Source organism: Pithys albifrons, chromosome 4 (genome assembly GCF_047495875.1).
Source record: "Pithys albifrons albifrons isolate INPA30051 chromosome 4, PitAlb_v1, whole genome shotgun sequence".
In the NCBI taxonomy this organism is placed as follows: Eukaryota; Metazoa; Chordata; class Aves; order Passeriformes; family Thamnophilidae; genus Pithys; species Pithys albifrons.
This window is the reverse complement of record NC_092461.1, coordinates 91,876,882-91,897,667: the sequence shown is the minus strand read 5'-3', so window position 1 is coordinate 91,897,667 and position 20,786 is coordinate 91,876,882. Positions and strand designations below refer to the sequence as shown.

Below are 20,786 nucleotides of genomic sequence, written 5' to 3'. Positions count from 1 at the left end.
ACATCCCTCTCTTGTGTTGCTTCCTGGGTCTCCTAGGGTTGTGCACTCCTTTGAACTTGGGAATTCATTACCCCTCTGGAGCAGCAAACTTCATCTGAGTGTACAAAAGTGCGTAGAATGCCTGGTGGTTTATGTGTCAAGCCTTAAGTGCTAATGCTGGCTCTGCCATGCCTTCACTGAAAGAGTCACAGAATCAGTGAGGTTAGAAAAGACCTCTGAGATCATGGAGTCCAACCTATGACTGAACACCACCCTGTCAGCCAGACCACAGCACCGAGTGCCACGTCCAGCCTTTCCTTAACTCCAGGGACATTGACTCCACCACCTCTCTGGGCAGTTCATTGCAATGTCTAATCACCCTTTCTGTAAAGGAATTCCTCCTGACCTCTAACCTGAACCTTCCCTGGCACAGCTTAAGACTCTGTCCCTCCTCTCATCCCGTCATTGGTTGACTGGGAGAAGAGATCGCCCCCCACCTGGCTACAACCTCCTCTCAGGTAGTTGCAGAGAGCGGTGAGTTCCTCCCTGAGCCTCCTCCGGGCCGAACAGCCGCAGCTACCGCACTGCTCCTCACAGGACCTGCGCTTATCTCAGTACTGGTTGTTACTTCCTGGTCGCCGCCGGCTGTAGTGCCAGAGCCGCACCGGAGAGTGCCCCACTGCATGGGAAGGAAATACATCGTCCCAAAATCATAGAATTTCCCGAGTTGGAAGGACCCACAAGGATCACCGAGTTCAGCCCTTAAATCTGCACAGGACCATGCCCAAGAGTCATACCCTGTGCCCCAGAGCACTGTCCAAACGCTGCTTGAGCTCTGTCAGGGTCGGTGCTGTGATCCCTTCCCTGGGGAGACTGTTCAGTGCCCAACCACCGCTGGGTGAAGAACCTTTCCCTGATATCCAATCTCAACCTCCCCGGCACAATCTCCAGGCCATTCCCTCGGGTCCCGTCACTGGTCACCACAGAGACTGGTGCCTGCTTTTTCCCTTTCCCTGGCGAGGAAGTTGTATACGAAAAGAGCTCCATACTTACAAAACCCGAGCAGCAGCAGGCGCTGCCCGTGTCGCCCGTGTCGCTGTGTCGCCGTGTCGCGGGTTCCCGCGCGGGCTGCCCCGTGCCCGCCCCGCCCCCAGGCGGCGCCAGCGCGCGCGGCCGCGGCGGAAGCGCGCGGCTCCTTCCCGCGCGGGGCGGGGGGCGCGCACCGGGGGCGGCGCCGCTCACGTGGGCGGCCGTTTCCGGCCGCGGCTCTCGGCGGGGGCGGAAGCGGGGCCGGCGCGGGCGCGCGTGTGGCCGGTGAGCGTGCGTGGGGCTTGCGGGGCCCGGCGGGGCGGGAAGGAGCGGGAGGGGGGGGGGGGTGGTCAGGGCGGAGGGTCAGGGCGGAGGTGCCCGATCCCGGCGGGGGAGCTGCCCGGTCCTGGCGGGGAACTGCCCGGCCCGGCCCTGCCGCGGGGCCGCCGCGCTCGCCCGGCCCCTGCGCCAAGGGCCGCCCGCCTTTTGTGCCTGCCTGCCGCACACCCTCCCTTCCCTGCCCTCTCCGCGCATCCCGGTGCCGGGGAAAGGCGGGCGCGGCCGCCGCGGGCTGGGTGCCGCTCTCGGGGAAACCAGCGGCATCTGTGCTGCCGCCCCCGCCCAAGCTCGCACGGCGGCTTCCCCCCGGCTCCCGCCTCACCTTCCCCCGCGCAGCCCCGGCAGTTCCCGGCAGCCCAACCCGCGGCCTCCCCGGCGCCGGACGGGCACTGACGCGCCTTTATTTGAACGCCTGCAGAGCGGCCGAAGCGGCGCGGACGGGAGCGGCGCTCGGGGAAGAAGCCGGAGGATGTCCCGGGACGGCGAGGAGCGCTGCGTGCCCGCCTAGACCCGCGGGAGCAGCCGGCGCTCGGGTCCGGCGTGCGCGGCGCGGCCGGGCGGGCGGAGCGGCCCCGGCGCGGGGGATGCGCGGGAGCCGCGCGGAGTGACCTGAGCGCCCGTGAGTACCAATGGCCTGCGCCGGGACAGACACAGAGAGAGAGAGCGCCCGCGGGGAAATCTCTGTCAGGGCAGGGGAGTTAGTTAGGGCGTGTGCCTTGCCTTCGGGTTTCTCCGGATTTTCCAGGCTGCTTGAGCAAGGTAGTGAGGTTCCCTGAGGATACGGCCTCAGACCTGCGAGGAAGTAATTACAGAATCAGTTAGGTTGGAAAAGACCTCTGAGACCATCCAGTCCAACCTGTAAATGAACTAGACTATGGCACTGAGTGCCACGTCCAGTCTTTCGTTAAACACCAGGAACAGTGACTCCAGCATCTCCCTGGTCAGCCCATTGCAATGTCTAATCACCCTTTCTGTGGGGAAATTTCTCCAGATGTCCAACCTAAACTCCCCCTGGCACAGCTTAAGCCTCATGTGCTGTCACTGGTTGCCTGGGAGAAGAGGCCAACCCCCACCTGGCAGCCTCCCTTCAGGTAGCTGTGAGGACAGTGGGGTCACCCCTGAGCTGCCTTTTCTCCAGGCCCTTCACTACAGTGAAATTACAGGTGAAACGGTTGCTCCTTTTGGTTCTCTGTTTCCCTGGGTGACTGAATGACACCTCAAGTGGCTTCTAAAAAGTGTGGCGTGCAGCTTTGTGTTAGAGGAAGTTTGCATCACTTTGAGGTTGTTTTAATGATTTGGGTTGTAAAATCCGTGTTAGTGCATAAACTGTTAGGTGCACTTAGCTCAGTCCTGCTGGAGGAGAGCCAAGTGAAAATACACACAATCACAGATTAAAGTTGGAAGGGATGTGTGGAGATCATGTACAACCCCTTTTCCAGAGCAGGTTACAGAGGAACATGTCCAGGTGGGTTTGGAATACCTCCAGAGAGGGAGACTTTACAACCTCCCCAGACAGCCTGTTTGAGTGCTCTGCCACCCTCAGTGTAAAGTTCTTCATAGAATCATAGAATCATAGAATCATAGAATCGATTGGGTTGGAAAAGACCTCCAAGATCATCGAGTCCAACCCTTGGTCCAACTCTAGCTCATTTACTAGATCATGGCACCCAGCGCCACGTCCAATCTGCATTTAAAGATCTCTAGGGATGGTGAATCCACCACCTCTCCGGGCAGCCCATTCCAATGCCTGATTACTCTCTCTGTAAAAAATTTTTTTCTGATATCCAACTTAAACTTCCTCATGTTGAGGTGAAGCTTCTTGTAGTTTAGTTTATGGCCGTTGCTCCTTATCCTGTCACTGGGCAGCACTGAAAAGAGCCTGGAACCATCCTCTTGGCATCTGCCTTTGAGATATTTGTATTCATTAGTGAGTTCCCTGTTCAGTCTTTTCTTCAGACTAAACAGGTCCAGCTCCCAGTCTCTCCTCGTGAGATGCAGCTGAAGTAAAAAGCAACAGTTTTTTCAGTAAAAAGTTCAATTATAATAGTTGGGTAATTTCATAATCTGTAAAGAGTTTACCAGATGTCTTATTACATAATGTGTGGTGTTTCCCGGGCTTATGTTTTATAACTTTTATATCTTGATTTAGCATATTACCTGTGCATTGTAAATGGATGGGCTTAAATTACCAATAAATTATTTCCCGAATTTGTACTGCAAGGTAAACTTGCTGCTTTGTTTTAGTAGGAGAAAGGATATTTTAGAAGCCTCATCCTTTAAAAGACTGATTTTGTTCAGGTGTGTGCACACCTGTATTGTGAAGGTATTAACGCTAATGGGAAGCCAAATGTTTCATCATATAGAGTGAGGCTTCCCAGATGTGTCCATTAAAGCAAGCCTTGTAAGCAGAGAAAAGCTTCATGTCATAACCTTCTAGCCATTTCTATATATAAAGCAGTAAAAAATGTAGTTCTTTTCTGAAAGTTGCATGTGGTAAAAATGAAAAGCTCATAAGCCCGTGGTTGTTATACTTGGACACTAAAGGACCTTTTTTTGGCACCAAACCCCAAGTGTTTTAAAAGCCTCTTGAGTTGATAGGTTACTTATGCTACATTTATACTTCAATTGAAGTGGTCTTTCATATAACCTTTTAAGCTAGCATGTGAAAAGCAGAAATTCAGTTGCAGTCAAGTGTTTGTGTGATCAGTTGTTTATATTGTTTTCAAAGAATAGAAAATGACAGTTTTATTTAAAACATTGAATTATTATCTTGATGATGTGAAATACTCAAGTACAGCACAAATTTCAGCTTGAAGTCCATTGGGAAATGGGCTGTAGAATTCTATTTTCTAGAATTCTAGAGGGAATGATGATTACATCCATGAGAAAAGAATAATTGTCTGCATATGTAATTTTGAAATTTCTGAAGTTTGGTCAGCTGTATTGTTGGGGATTTGATTTGGAGTGTTTTTTGTTAGGGTTTTGGGTTTTTTCCCAGAAGGTTTAATAAGGGATCCTGTGATGTACTGTTTGTTGGGGATTTTTGGTGTGTTGATGGAGGGGTTTTTTAACCTGGTAGAAGTAAGAGTGCTTCACTATCCAAGGAGATAAAGCCAAAAAGCCATTTAGAAACTTGTATGGGTTTTAATTTGCTTTGGTTATTGTATCTCTATTCTGGTATGTCTGCAGCTTGTAAGTATAGTGACTGATACTACCTTATTTCTTTTACCTTATTAAATACGACTTTGTTTTTTAGCCTCTATTTACTCTTTACGTGTGCCCATTTAGCCTCTTCCTTCACCCCCCGCCCCACAGTTATCGTTTTTAAATGCACAGAATGGATTTTTCAGCGTGTAGTGGAGATTTCCTCAAGTTTCCTGTGTGCTGCTGTTACAGGTGAAGGCTTGATTAAAGCTGTGATTGTCCCTGTGCAGTCTGTGCACTGTTAGTGATGGACTGGGTAAGCAACAGACAAATGAAATGAAGCAGCTTGCTGAGCTTCTTGGCCTGACAAGAGTCAGTTGTGTAAAAAGCTGCTTTGTTGGCAGGAACTTTTTAAAACAAAACTAACAAATCTGATAAGGCAGTGGCAGGTGCAGGTATTTTGGTGATGTTTTTTCAGTAAAACAGTTCTCAAAGCAAAGACAGCCAGAGGAGCAAGCAGAATGTTTTCTGGACGCTAGAACAGCTGCACAGAATCAGTCTGCATGACTGTTTAGTCTACCATCTGGCCTCAAGAGTGGATACGAGTTTGTGCATAGAAAAAAGAATAAAAGCAGTAGCCTTTGTTGGGAAGTTGGTGCTCTTTGGTGGAAACGGTTTTTTTGTTATGCATTTAATCAAATTAAAACTTTGAATTTATTTTTGCAGAGAATCAGAATGACTAAAAAAAGGAAACATCAGGAAGATTTCCAGAAAGTGAAATTTAAAGTTGGGAAAAAAAAGCCTAAACTAGAGAATGCAACTGATACTACCTTCAAAACAAAGGCCATACAAATTCCCGAGCAGCTTAAAGAAGATGGAGTGCTTCCTACGCAAAATAGGAAACTTAACATAAAGGTATAGTGTGACACTGCATTCTGAAATTACACAACATTACTTGTCATTCATCTGGGTTTACTGTGTTTACCAGAGATTAGGAAAAAATATTTAAAAAAACTCCAGCAGGGTATCTGAATACAGTCCTCCTTGTCAATAATCTGACCCACAAATTTAATGACTCAGTTTGCTGGGTGTAACCCAAGGGGAAGGTTTTCATCAGTATGAAAAACCAATTGCACATTGATTTAAGTATCTGTGATCAACGTTCCATTTTTTGAAAGCCTTGGATCATAGCTTGAAGACAAGATTTTAAGAAGCAGACATCCTGAAGTGATGTTTTTAAAGAATCTTATTTTTTTTAAGGGGTGGGTTCGTTTTCCTTCCTTTGTGTTGTCTTCTGTCTCTTGCAGCTCTCTACTTAAACTGACGAAAGCTGTTGAGGCTGAGATTTTGTATTTCTACTTCCGAGAACAAGAGTTTTGGTCATTTCTCTGTTGGGTCAGTAGGGTTGTGCATAAACTTCTGAATGAGGAGTATTTAATCACCTGAAGGACAAGTCATAGTATCTTGTTTTTCCTGTAATTGAATTCTGATGATTTGTTCATTGTTGTGCTCTAAACTACTGCTGTGTTTGTTCTGAAGATATTTTTCTGTTAGAAACAGAAGTACATCGTAAGAGTAGATTCTGTATTTTTGAGTGTTAAAGAGAAATATGCTTGAAATAGATGGGGGAAGTTCAAAGAGCTTCAAATAATAATGATAGCAAGTATATATGTTTGTTTCCTTTTAGGACCTGCTTTCACAGATGCATCACTACAGTCCTGGGGTTAAGCATAATGCACTTCTTGGACTCAAAGAGCTCCTGTCTCAGTACCCAGTGTTAGTTGATGCACACCTTTCAAACATTATCAGTGAGGTGGCTGCTGTGTTTACAGACAAAGATTCTGGTGTCAGAAGAGCAGCTGTTCACCTGCTGCAGTTCTTGGCTTCAAAAATAAGAGCGGAACAGATTGCTCCATTTTTTCCTTTGGTAAGTGCCCATCTCTCTAGTGCCATGACTCATATCAGTGAGGGAATTCAGGAAGATTCATTGAAAGTCTTGGACGTTTTATTGGAAGCATACCCAGCTCTTCTTACAGACCGCAGCGTTATATTGTTGAAGAATTTTGTAGAGCTTATTTCTCACCAGCAACTTTCAAAAAGACTGAAAAGCAGGGATAAACTTTCCTGGATGCTCTCGGTTAACCCAAATCGCAGAGTAACTTCTCAGCAGTGGAGGTTGAATGTACTTACCAGGCTCAAAAAGTTTCTCCAAGCAGTGGTAGATGGATCCAGTGAAGCAGAGGATGAAGGGCTTCAAGAGCAAAAGGACAGCCCTCATTCTTTGAGGAACCCAATATGTATAAGTTGGAAGCTCCATGCAAATAATCAGCAACATATACAACTGTTTGAAAATGGTGGCTTACGACCAAAGATCAACTCATCATTTAGACTGAGGTGAGAAAATGTTAGCTAATTGGGGAATTAATGTCAGCTGTGTGATCACAGTTTAATTTTTTGTTGTGGGATTGTCCCTTAGCTGTGTCTTAGGACACTTAATGTAATGTGTGGTCTTCCTGCACAGGCTTGAAAATACGGAAGTACTTAGCAGGTAACTGCTATGTGTCTGTCATGAACTTTCCTGTTACATAGACTTTATTTTATGCTATTCATAACAATTTTGGATGACCAACTCTATTAAGGTGTTTTTGCAATGAAAACTGACAACTTGCAGGTTTTTGCAGGATATCAGACAGGCCTAGGGGCAGGCAGGCAAATTACTTTAAATTAAATGTAAGCTTGTTTGTGATAATGAATTTTACTGATGTTTTGTGCTTTTACCTTCAAGAGTCTATCATAAGATTAGAAGTCTGTTTTCTTTGAAAATTGCTCCTTTTAAAAAGTACAGCATGGTAAGAAGTGTCTGGTGGTATGAAGTTCTGCTGAATTTCCAAGTCTAGATATTCTTAATCACATCACGGGTTTGTATCTTCACTGTGGATAAAAGATGTCTCGTCTGAGACATGCTGATGAATATGGAAGAAAGTGTAGTGTGCTTAGTCACAGAAGGGTTCATGTGGGTTTTAGTACTACTCTAAACAGATGTGAGCTGAAGTTGAGGGAGAAATAAACAACTACTTTTATTTCTCTTCTTCCTTTCTGATTCACCTGCTAGAGAGGTACCTCCCACCACTCTTTATGGTGCTTTTTAAACCTTGGCATCCCCATGTAATGCATTACTAGGGATGTTACATACCTGTTGGTAGGACATGTGGAATAATGACTTGAAAAATGGAAGCACTTAAGCTGTTACATACCTGTACATACCAAGGTGGTTTGAAGACAAACCACAATTCTTGTTTGACTGCTGGAGAAGACTGAACAAGAGGTTGCACCAAATTCATCTAGGAGGTCAGTGGCACAAAAGGGTATAAAACCTACTGCCTATTCCATTGCTGTGTCCATCCTATCTTTGAATAAATGAAGCGCAGAAGAAGAGGTGTTCTCTTTGAATGCCACAGGTGTTGGCCTGAATTAGCAGGTGTTTTCCATCTCTGCCATGGAGAGACAGACGAGACCACCTGTTACTGTTTTCCTAGGCTTCCTCTCTGTAGGTAGCATTAGTTGTGGTAGGTATAGGCAACATACTAAGCTAAGTAAAATGTGCAGCTTATTCTCATAAAAGTGATTGGTAGCATTGGTGTTTAGCCATGACCAACAATATCTGCTGCAGGTAAAATTCATCTGGAAACTAGACTGGTGAAGCCTATTTGAGCCACGGGTGAGGTTCAGTGTTGAGCCCAAAATGGTCTATTGACTTCATCTTTGTGTTCAGAAGCACCCAATTGTAGACCACTGTATATCAGAGGGTTCTTGTATTGTGCTCTGAGTGATATGCAGTGTGTGATATACTGTGCCCTGTAACAGCATTGTATCCAAGGTCTAGGAAAATAAACTTTACATCTGGTGTCATCTGAACTGGATTCCGCTTTTCTGAGGAGCTAGATTTTGGTGAAACATCGTGATCCACTTCTGGTTATAAATACTTTCAAAAAGATGTTTGCAAGCATGGGGAGGAGCCAGAAGAATAGAAGGAAACATGGCTGGAATCCAAGGCGAGATTGGCAAAGCGAGTGGATGGCAGCAGAACAGAAGAAGAGAAAAGAGAAGGAAATCTGCAGAAGGTACTAAAATGTTGTCATTTTATTGCATTTGTGTGGTTTTGGTATATTGGTTTTTCACAAAGGGACAGTACAGCTTGTTTTAGTGGTTATGTGTGAAATTCCAATGGTGAAAAGTTGCTGTGGTGGTTTTTGTATTTGCCACTGAAATATTTTCTAATAATATAAAGGTGTTTAATTCTGTACAATCCCAGTTGTGGTTTTTTATGGGTATTCCCAGGCCCCTGCTGTGGCCTGTTCTAATAAGAGGTGCAATACTGAGACTGTGTGTGTGTTTAAAGAAGTCACAAATAATCAAGTCCTTCCTATAGTTCATGAGTTGACCAAATCATAAGTAACTATTTGCAGTGTTGTGTGTGTATTGAATGCCTCATCACTAATGCTGCAAGTAAGTTTTAACTTTGTTTTTTATAAAGTAGGCTTCCAAACACCATAGTAGTATGCTAAATTTTTAAAGTTCCTGTATCTTTGTAGTCTTGTAAGTGCATCGGGTAGGGGTGACACCTCATTGATAATCTCATGATTATGGAAAGAGATTTTCAGAATCAGTTTGCAGTATTCGTGTTAATAAAAAGGATGGATTCCGAGCTTCAGATGCTGAATGAGTCAATAATGCAAGTCTTAGAATTATCTTGTGGTGTGTGCTAGATCTTCTTACTGTGTATAAATTAAAGATTGCAGTGAATTAGGAGATTTTTAGATTGTATCCTCTGCATTATGTGCTGACTGTGCTGTTTTTTGCATCAAACTCATTTCAGGTGTGGAAGAATGGAAAGGTCTCACAACTTTTTGTGTTGGAAGCGCTACTGAAGAGAAACAGTTGACCTTCAGACTCTGCTGAGAAAGGACAAAATGAAGCTGCAGAGAAAAGCAAGGAAGGCTTGAGAGACCAGAATGGAAGATGAAGCACAGTCCATGAATACATATATGGGGTGACATGTGCATCAGATGAAGCGGAAAATGCACTTGGTGTACTGTTGGCTGCAATTGGCAGTACACACAGAAAAGGAGGACAGTAACCTGGCTTAGACTGCAAGCCATAAAAACTTAAAACTTCCAATGACTTTTCCTCTTTTAAGGAACAAGTTGTTTCTTTATTTTCTGTTTCTTTTACACTTTCTGAATTTCTATGGTCTTCTTAGTGTCAAATGGCAGATATTTTACAAATTTTTTGTTTGTTTGGTCCTGCTTTATAAAAATACTGGCATTTTAAAGTAAAGTGACAGTTTAAGGGATACATAAATACCTTGCATCTCCCCTCAGTAGTATCTCATACTGATAGGAAGGTGTTATGGTTTGCAGTGTTTCCAAGAGTCACCTTACCATTAAAGAACAGTGATAACAGATCTGTGACACAAAGAGTAATTGACGTCAAACCTTCCCAGTTCCAGTGAACCTGTATTTCTAATGATATTGTACTAATCAAATAAACACTGGGCAGATTACTATAAGACTTTGTCATCATCTGTTACTGACTTCTAGATTTTGTTAACCACTTTCATGGTAACCTTGAATGTGTGGTGTAGTCTTATCTTGAGAGATAGGGGCTTCTTTTTCAAGGGTTCATGAAAGCTTTGCTAAGTATTCTTACCCAAATGCTTTCAGCAGCTGGAAGGGAGTATCCCTTTTGGCATGAATTCTTCCTTTTTCCATTTCTTGTTTCAGAATGTACTGAAACACCTTCAGGTGTGTGTTGCCAACTTCTTAGGTTTCAGGCACTGTTCACTCTTCAATGGGGAGATTTTTGTGTTCCAGGAATACAGTACTTGAATTCCAGAGTTCTACAGTAATATCAGGTATTCTTGTTGGAGAAACTACTAAGACAGCCATTTATTGACATTTCAGACTCTCAGCTGAGTGTGTAATCCTGTCATGGCACAGCATTTACAGGACAGCCTTGCTTTTTCAATGAGATCATAGTCTTGGTATCATAGTCTTGGCTTGTCCAGTGATACTTTAGAATTCACTGTGGTTATAATTGGAAGATGGGATTGGTCTACTGTGTCTTGCAATGACTGAGAGTTAAAAAGTCTTAAGATAGAAGCATTCACCCTAAACTCTTTATAGTCTGTAAGAAACTGGTGTCTATTGCAGTGTCTGCAGCATAGAAGGGACATAAAGCAACAAAAAAGGGACAGGTAAACCAAATTAAATTTACTGGATATGTTGGTTGCTGCAGTTAATGCTAAGCTTGATACAATTTAAGATATCTGATAGTTACTGTAAGTACTAAAGATTATTTTTCTTTCTTATGACCAGTTATGTTTCTACTCACCCATTTTATTTTGTGGACATTTAAATTTTCTCTCCCATATTGCCTTCATTGAAAAGGAGCTTGTATTTGTTTCACACTTTATTCCTTTTTCCTGTACTTTTTACGGTTTTTTAATACCCGTAGGATTTTTTTGTTTGTTTTAGTCACTTGAGATACCAATTTCAACCAGAGGGAAATGACTGAATAAAATTTTCTCTTACATGCATTTTGTAGATGATTGCAAAAACATGAAATGTGGCTTCATAGAAGGATATAACTAACTGGATAATTTAAAAATGTCAGGATGACTTTGGAAAAGTGCTTTACTTGTAAACAGAACTTCCCAGCATGTCTGTGGAAGGAAAGCAAATAGTTTTTCAGATCCTATTTTGAGTGTGTATGTAAAGAAAAATCACTTGGAGAATGCTGAAATAGAAAGGAGTTTACCATGAGGTTCACTGTACCAATTTTATGTATGTTATGATGGGAATTCCCTGCTCTGAATTAGAAAAAAATCATCATAAAAAGCAATTTCAGAAATCATGACTTGAAATTAATGTTGCACTTATTTTTTAATGGCTCTGTATTGCTTAAAATTAGCAGGATTTATTCAGGGGTTTATTTCCTTCAAGAATCGTCTTTTTGAAATGGATACAAGTTGCCTGAACTTATCCAGGAGGAGGATTTGGTCTTATCTGTTGATAATCCCCTTGGAGACACAAAGAAAGTGTGTTTTAAGGTGGGGGGAGAGGGAGAGTTCTTGGTTTTCTTGATTTCTGGTAGATGTTATTTTCATTTAACTGTATCTTAATTTTTTAATAATTTTGGTTTAACTTCATTATCAGATCATTTTAATAATTTTCCATGTAGTTGCTTTTGAGAGCATTATAGCTAAACATCAGATGGGAACCAGTTATATTTTTGCAGAAATTTCCCCCCCCCATTATTATGAAAGCCATTGTGTTTCTTTGTAGCTGGAGACGATTATTGACAGTAATAAACCTCATGCATTTGACAATAACATGTAGTCAGTTTTGTCATTTTGCTTTAAGATGCTTAAAGCTAAAAGATTTTTTTGTATTTTGTTGTGCTGAGTACAGTGAATTCCTGCCTGTTGACTGAAGATGATATGATGTTGCAAATCCTATTTCTTCCCTTAATAGACTTTACATATAACAATGGGGAATGAAATACTGACATCTAAGAAGTTGTTACAGAAGCCACAAACTTTCAGGGAGACTCGGGAGCAGGTTTGTTGTACGTGGTTTGAACTTGCTTTTGTCCACACTGAAATATCTAGCAAGAGAGCCAGCAAAACATTGAATGTGTTAAAAACTAGTTTTTCCTGGTATTGAGAAAGCAGGAAAGAGGTATTACTGTAATCTTGTTTTTAAAGGTGTGATCTTTATCTTTTATCTTTTTTTGCTTTTGTTGTTTAGGTCTCTGACAAGTGTATTGGACAGTGCAGAAAAAGGCCTGTCCTCGGCTGAAAACTTAAAAGGTTTTATTGAGATAATAGTTCCATTACTGATTGAGTGCTGGATTGAAGCATCTCCTGCACAGTCAGCTCCCATTCTTGGAAACCTTTTGGAACCAGAATCTCAGCAGCTTATGCAGCAAGTGCTTAGTATAATACATTTGTTGTGGAAGCTCACAAAGCGACATGACGAAACATACAAAATGGTAAGGGAGAAATGATCCGTGGCATAATGATGACAGTTCATTCACTTTGTTTTGAGGAGTGAGGAACTAGTGATTTGGTGATTGGAAGTAGTGGAAATATTTTATTAAGAAAGAAAAAGCCCAGGCGTTGAGTAGAATTTAAATTTGGATTTTATTAAGTCTCTTTTACTGTAGAAAAGAATCTGCTGAACTGAGCAATGAGTTCACTTACAGTCTCCAGAAATCCTCCTTGACAGCCTGCAGCCCAAAAGCTTTTGAAACTGAAAGTGATATTGGGGAAGGGGAGCATTTTGTCTCCCAGATAACCTCTAGAATATAAATTTGAGCAAAGCATAGAATGGAGTTGTTTGTTCCTCATTTCTGTGTGTAAAAAAATTTTGTAGGGGTGGGTGGAAATGAACAAACCCTAAATGTTTGGAAAGGTAAGAGAGAAAGGTGGTATGAGAGATCCTGTAATTGCTTGGTGCAGTCTGTGTTGCTATGTCATGATTGGTAGGATCATAAGTCATGGAATCAAAACGCCAATAAGCATTTTGGAAAATTTCCTTGGTTTTTTTTTCTACCTAATTATTTTCTGTCTTTTACCCTGAATAAATGCATTGCTTTTTGTTTGTTTATTGTAACTTTTGCTGTTCTTCCAAAGGTTTTGCAAATTAGAAACAGAACATGATTTCCTTTTTGGCTTTTGAGAGTAGTTGGAAGGAGTGTCTTGACAACTCTTTGCTTTACCTGTGTGTGGGATCGTGGGTCCCTTTGCTAAACAGAAAGCTACACAAAGACTATTGGAAAACATCTGTGGAATCATTATATTAGACCAAAGTTACCCAGCATACACAGCCTGAGGGACAGATTCAGTGTGTCTGAACAAAACATGCTTTTCCCCTTGTTCCTCTTTCCTAGAGGGCCTCTTGGAGGCAGGCAAAAAGCAGACACTTGGCAGCCTCCTGCCCCTCACCTTTTTCTTAAGGATACTGTGGAGTTGCTGCCCCTGGCCATAGGGGGCCTGCATTCTGGTCACATAAAGCCTGCTCCTGGGAAAGGATACAAACTGCTTTGGGTGCACACAGCTGTGTTACCACCTTGGGTTGTTTGATGAGGGTAGAAAAATTCTGAGGTTCATACAATTTGGGTTTTGTGGAGCATATTTCATTTTAGGTAAGATAAATGGTTTATTTTGTCTTTATAGTTACCTCTCTAGACAAAATGCATTCAAGTGGCTCCGTTTGGAAATGAAAGCTTTGCTTATTAAATAGCCTTTGGCCTTACAAGCCAAAGTGGTTATTATAGACACTGTGGAAAACCACTCTGAATATGCTTAGTGGAAAGCTATTGATCTTTGAAATTGTTTAATGGCTATTCTCTGTTCTGAATAGTTGGATATCAAAGAGATTCTTCTGCCTGATCAATTTGATAGCAATGCAGGCTTTTTTTTAAAGTGATGAGTTCTGTTGAATGCTTTGTAGAATGGTGACTATCTGCTAACTCACAAAGTAAAATTATTTTAAAATATTGAATCCTTTTTTCTGTAAGGATGGCCTTTCTACTAAAAAATGTTTTACCTGTGGGCTTTCAACTCCAAGTGCATAAATTATAGGGAAAGATGAAAGTAGTATTGGAATATGTCTTAATGGAAAACTCAGGATAGGCACTGAAAGTTAATCAGATTTCACTCTGATTTTAAGTACTGATAAATTGATATAAAAGCACTTTCAATTCAAATCTGTAACTGAGTTTAAGATTGCATATATCTACATTAATATGTGATAAGAAAATGTGCTGATCCAGTTGGGATTAAATGTTGCTTAGCCTTAACTTATATCATCATATTACTCCCTTGTTTTGTGGACCTTCAGGTTCATGCACAGGACTTCACATTTACATCTAAAAGTAAATATATATAAAAAACTTGGAAACAGAAGCTGAAGTTCCTGTTTGTCATTCATTCCAATAATGGATTTTGGAAGATGATTGTGTTGATGTATTTCACTTAGTACCATGTTTTCTGTCTATGGTCTCTTTTCCTTAACAGGAACTGTGGCTTCGAATGAATTACCTTGTTGATTTCAAGCACCACTTCATGCGTCATTTTCCATATTCTGTACAAGAAACAGTAAAACACAAAAAGAAAGATTCATTCAAAGGGTAAGAATAAAATCAGTGTCATGTCACAGCTTTTAATTTCATAAAAGAAGTGAGACATGAGTCATATGCTTTATTCAGGATTAAGTTTTTAATGTTGGAAAAGAAAACTTTATTGTGTATTGCCTGAAGATCGTAGAAAAGTTGTTATGGGAAGGTGCCATTGCTTTCAACTGAAAAGTTTTGGTTGTTTTTTATAAATGTATTGTGTAGGAAGTTGTCTGGATAGTCTCCAGTGGAAACTGAAATGCTGCCTCAGAGAAATTATTTTACTGAGGTCCTTGGTTTTTTCTTGAACTTTTTCTTTAATTGAACTCTTGATCTGGAATTTGCATATTACTAAATGGTGATTGTGTTAGTTTCACTGGTTTCATATTTCTGCATGTTTTCTTCAGTTGACTGCACAGTTACATCAAAACGTAGTTCAAACGTTTTTGTTTCATCTACAGACAATCTTCCAGAGTTGTATTGCAGGGCTGGGTAAGCACAGCTGGGAGGGGAGATGGACACACTGTGTCTGTCCTGTATGGTAAAGCACTGCTGGGGCAGGAGAAGCCAAACTCTTACACTTTTCTTCACTATTGAGCTGTCAGAGTGGATGCACTGATTCTGTTTTAGTACAGACCAGTGGCAGGTTGTGTCCCCTCTGAGCTCCCAGATGTGAGGCTGTGTTCATGCTTAGTGTGTTCTGAAATCATTCTGCTCCTTTGCAGTCTATGTAGAACACTGGTGTATGTGCAAGGGGTATGAAGTAGTGTCCATTTTAATTTAAAAAATTTTTTTTGAATCTTTCTGTTCACCGCCTCCCTTCCCTTTAGCAACAAGAACTGTATGACATCCTCAAACAACGTAGACCATCTTTTGCTGAACTTAACCTTGTGTGACATAATGGTTTCACTAGCAAGCACTTCAACACTTCAGACAGACTCTGGCTGGCTGGACATGATCAGGAAGTTTGTGACAGACAGCCTTCAGGATGGCAGCAAGCTGAGTAGCAAACAGGTGAACAGACTGCTTGGTGTGACTTGGAGACTAATGCAAATACAGCAAAACAAAGGTAAGATTAATAGTTTCTGAAAAGCAAAATTATGCACTGACAAAGAGCTTGAGTTATTCTAGCACTTTCAGCTTGCTGCAGCTTGTCCTCAGTTGTCATATTGTAGTGTATTTTGTCATAGAGGTAAATTGAATTTCATGGCAATATCCCACTGTGTAGCATTGAAAACTTTATTTTTAGGAATGATCTTAATTTCATACTGTTGATATGCAAAATACAAATATATTTTTATGCCTGTTTTTTGTCTTCACTTCTTAAGATACTCTTATAATGGGAAGATGAGCTTTATATTGAAGAAGTAATTACTAGAAAGTAGAGGTGCATGATACTTTTATGTTCCAGTCCTGTTTTAAAATCATTTATCATAACTGGTAGACTCTCTTGAGTACTGTCAGATGACCATTTAGTTCTGTGATGATATGAAATGCCAAGATAGGTTGATGTACACTGCTGTTGAATATTTTCCAGGATCTTTGATTTGCATCCTTTTCCAAGAGAAATATTTCCAGCTGTGACTTCGGGACCAGTACAGTATTTTGGCTTACCTCTTCCTTTCTTTTTTAGTACTACTTTTCAGTACTACTACTACTACTTTTTAGTTATATTCCAGATGAGGCCTTAGCTGATGCTTCTAATAAGTGATTGAAATAGGACTTCTTTAAGAGAGGAATTTTTCAGTAAATCTAAAAGTGACAGTAGTCTTTTGTGTCTTACCAGTCTGATAGAAGTGAATTCCACAGCCACGCAACCCAAGTAGTTTATAGAAAATGGTTTGCCCTTAGCAACAGATGTCATTGTTAGAGTTGTAAGATGAAAAGGTGTCAAATGTCCCTCAAATACATTTTGGCAATTAGTCCTTCCAAATCCATTTTTAATGGAACTCTGTCTATTCCTGTGTCCCTGGTGACAAAGTTAATAACTAATCATTCCTGTCTGCACTTCAGATTTAGTTTTGTGTTGAAGGCAAATAATAATCCAGAGTCAGAGCCCGTCTCACTAGCTGAGCTGAAGCAGAGGAGTTCAGGAAAGCAGTTTCCAGACTATTGTTAGACTATTAAGTCAGATACTTCAGGCTTTTCCTCTTAATTAAACGATTTTTTTTTTTTTAGTTTTGTCTACCAAACCTTTGCCAGGTAGTAGATAATGGTTTGTGTTTTTCTACCCAAAGTGGCCATTTTAGTGCAATAATTTTCCTCTGGAATCCAGAAAATAAATAAACTCTTAAAAAGGTTTGAATGAAATTGTGAAAGATTAGTATGTATGGATCTTGTCTGCTGATCCTGTAAAGGTCCAGTGAGAAATTGGTTCTCTCACAAATCTGTGTGTATTTATGTGGATGGTTTCTCTCATCCATTCAGGATAATCCTTATGCAGTTCTAAAATCATGACAACATGTCAGATTTAACTGATATGCTAGTGGTAGAGGAAATACAGCCTTGACGTGCTGGAGAAATGGGCTGACGGTTCAACAAGAAGTGTGAAGTCCCACACTTGGGGAGGAACAAGCATGTACCTGTACATGCTGGGGGCTGACCAGAGAAAGTGGCTTGGCAGTAAAGGACTGGGGGTCCAAGTGGAGCCAGCAATGGGCTGTGCAGCAAAGAAGGCCAGTGGTGTCCTGGGCTGCTTTAGGAGTGTTGACAGCAAGATGATCCTGCCCCTCTGTTCTGCACTGGTGAGGGCACTCCTGAAATGTCCAGTTTTGGGCTCCCTAGTATAAGAGAGGCATGGACATACTGGAAAGATTCTAGCAAAGGGCTGTGAAGATGATGAAGACACACTGCAGCATCTCTCCTGTGAGGAAGGGAAGGCTGAGGAAGCTGGGACTGTTCAGCCTGGAGAGGAGAAGGTTCAGATTCTCATTGACATATGTAGGTATCTGAAGGGAGGGTGCAAAGCAGAGGGAGCCAGCCTCTTTTCAGTGGTGTCCAGTGATAGAACAAGCAGCAGTGGGCACAAACTGAAACATGGGAGATGCTGTCTGAGAATTGGGAATACCCTTCGTACTGTGAGGGTGACTAAACAGTGGCACGGGTTGCCCGGAGAGATTGTGAACTCTCCATTCTTGGAGATATTCAGAAGACATCTGGATATGGTTGTGGGCAGCCAGATCTAGCTGATCCTGCTTCAGCAGGGCTGTCGAATCACATGACCTCAGGGTTCATTACCACTTCAACCGTTACGTGATTATGTCAAAGAAAAGCTTCTTTGAATTCTTTATTTTTTGATGCTGCTCTACAAATTCTGTACTCTATATTGTATCAGGGGGTACTGCAAAGAAATTAACTCTTACTTGTTTAAAAACCTGTCTGACATTGAGATTAAGGGGCTGGAAGGATATGTGTTCTTTACAAGACAATGCAAAATTAAAAATGAGCTGATACAATAAAAAAAAATAGAGCACAATGGAAATCAAAAGAGAAGAAGTTTAGATAGAAAAAACCCAGAGAGCTAATGAAAAAGAGGTCAGCCTCCTATGCCTTATGCTGCACAAGCGTGGTTGCATTTTTCCAGATTGCCTGTTTTGAGTAGGTATTTATTCTGTGATGAAATGCACGTATCCAGCTTTTTCTGTGGAAATCTAGAAGAGCTTGGAGCTGCGTTTTGTGAAGATTTCTCTCCATTCCTTCAGATCAGACTCTGGGTCTGTTCTCTAATTAGGATATTTGCTCCTATCTTGCATTTCTCCAGTGTGACTTCAGCAGCAGCTTCCCTGCTTGTTGTATTTTTGATAAATTTTCTTCATGTAATGAAAAGAGCACACTTGGCCACTTCAGAAGGAGGCTTGACATATGCTAGTTAAAACTGAAATACTTTAAAACCTGAGGACTTCAGCTGCGTTTGGGAAGTCTCTATAATGACCTTTTAAGTATTACTTTTTAAGAGTAGTACTTAAAATTGCTTCCCATTTTAAACTTGCCCTGTTCATATGGACCAAGTTTGTATGAAACAATTCAAATCGTAGGACCTGTTTCACTTAACGTGCCACAGAGAATTATTGAAAGGTAACTTAACATTCTACACACCTAAAATATTAATTTATTTTTATACATATTTTTCCATCCTTTGTTAATTTTTACATCCAGTGGTTTACTCTGGTTTCCAAAGGAAATATTTTATCTATTTCTCAATCTGTTGCAATAAGCTCTGCATTTGCTGTCTGGTTTTAGCCAATTTGGTCATGATAGTAGAGCTTTCATATTTTGTTTTAAGTCTGGTGATAGCGCATAGTTGACGAGAGCTTTGGAGAAGGAGAGGTTGCAGTGGAATTTAGCAGTTCTCCTTGCAGAGCTGGTCTTGCCATACTCTTGAGGTATGTATTTTCTGGTTAATTAGCCAGTGTAACTTTGATCCAGCTGGTTCAGAGACAGGGAGAGCTGATCAGCTTAGTGTGTATGGCAGGGAGAAAGGGATAGTATGGAGAGAGCTGAAGGCCCTTTGACACTGAGGTTTGGGGGAGCATAGGTGAGGAGTAAAGAGAAGATGGGTGTGAGGTTAACTGCAGCAGGGGAAAAGGATGTGGAAGACAGCCCTGGAAAGCAGGAATTTATTGGTGCTCAGCTACCTTGCAACCTGTGGACTGTTCTGTCTTCAAGAAGTTCCGAAGTTTTCACTTGCATGTTGTCCCTCTTTTGTCTGGCTCTTTCACAAGCTACACAAGGTGTTGTTTCAATGGTTTAGAAGTCCAGTAGTTAAAACATTTTGGTGCTTTCCTCTGGAGTTCAGTGTAGTCAATTTTAGATAAAGATGATAGCTCTCCTGTATATGTATATATATGAAGTAGTGTTACTTCAGATTTTTATACCTTTTTTTCCAGTGGCAACAGAACCTTTGATAAAAGCAGTATATACACTATACCAGCAAAGGAATCTCCTCTTTCCAGTTCGTACATTGCTTTTGAAATTTTTTAGCAGAGTTTACCAGAAAGAAGATTTGAGGAGTCAAAGAATCAGGTAAACAAGAAGTTGCATGTTTCTTTTAATAGTATGTTGATTTCAGAAGTGAGAATACTGAATTTGTGTGTAGATGTTATAAAACTTCATTCTGAATCTATTTTGTCACTGTGTCACTGAAATTTGAAAGTTTGGGTTCTCTGTGAGATGGAGATGTGTATTATCTTAGTTGTCTGTCTTTTTAGCTTAAGCACTAGGTAGATCATGATGAAGATATAACTTGAAGTACACAGCTGCAAGCTCATTGTCACTGACTGTGTGGTAGTCAGACGTGTCGAGATTGTGCATCTGAAGCCATGGAACATTTCCATTACTCCTGCCCAAGGTCATGGACTTGTGACTCAGTGCCTTTGGTGGTTCTGGTAGTGCCTGTCTAGCCTTTTGTACTTACTTTCTTCAAGAAAAGTATTCTGATCTTTGTGGTCTGTGGTTCCAAAGAGACTGGGTTTAAGAAGGTGTTCTTGCCATTCTGGCCTTCCAGTTTTATGCATCTGTTAGGTATCTGACTTGCTTCAGGTAAGAAGAGATCATTTTCTGTGATGCTGTTGTCATTGTTTTTCATCATCAGATGTGTCCAGATTGTCTTCAAATCTTAACTTTTCCAGAAGGTATTTTTTAGTCAAGTCATCTAGTTCCAGCTATGTAAAAAACACAAATCAGGCTGCATCAATCCAAGCTTGTGTGGGAACTCCAAAGGGATGGTTTGGGTTGGAAAGAACTTTAAAGTTCATTTAGATCCACCCCCTTGCCATGGGCAGGGACACCTTTCACTAGACCAGGTTGTTCAAAGCCTATCCAAGCTGGCCTTGAACACTTCAGGGATGGTGCATCCCCAACTTCTCTGGGCAACCTGATCCAGTGCCTCACCACCCTCACAGTCAAAAATTTCTTTCTAATAGATAATCTAAACTTGCCCTCTTGAAGCCATCACCCCTTGCCGTATCACTACAGGCCCTTGCAAAACTTTTCCCTCCAGCCTTCTTGCACTGCCCTTTAGGTAGTGGGAAGCTGCTATAAGGTGTCCCCAGAACCTTCTCCAAGCTGACCAACCCCAGCTCTCTCAGCCTGTCTTCATAGGAGAGGTGCTCCAG

At 41.6% G+C, this 20,786-nt stretch overlaps 1 protein-coding gene across 1 annotated transcript in view; it reads left to right on the top strand.

The window, feature by feature from the left end:
• Positions 1-1,209: 1,209 nt before the first annotated feature.
• The window catches only part of TEX10 (testis expressed 10), a 57,611-nt gene continuing 38,034 nt past the window's right edge, over positions 1,210-20,786 (top strand). Inside the window, exons 1-8 of the mRNA XM_071554970.1 lie at positions 1,210-1,293; positions 1,766-1,966; positions 5,218-5,406; positions 6,179-6,885; positions 12,303-12,546; positions 14,576-14,688; positions 15,504-15,742; positions 19,560-19,695. Coding sequence (XP_071411071.1) covers positions 5,227-5,406; positions 6,179-6,885; positions 12,303-12,546; positions 14,576-14,688; positions 15,504-15,742; positions 19,560-19,695 — 1,619 coding nt within the window. The 5' untranslated portion in view covers positions 1,210-1,293; positions 1,766-1,966; positions 5,218-5,226. The remainder of the gene's footprint in view (positions 1,294-1,765; positions 1,967-5,217; positions 5,407-6,178; positions 6,886-12,302; positions 12,547-14,575; positions 14,689-15,503; positions 15,743-19,559; positions 19,696-20,786) is intronic.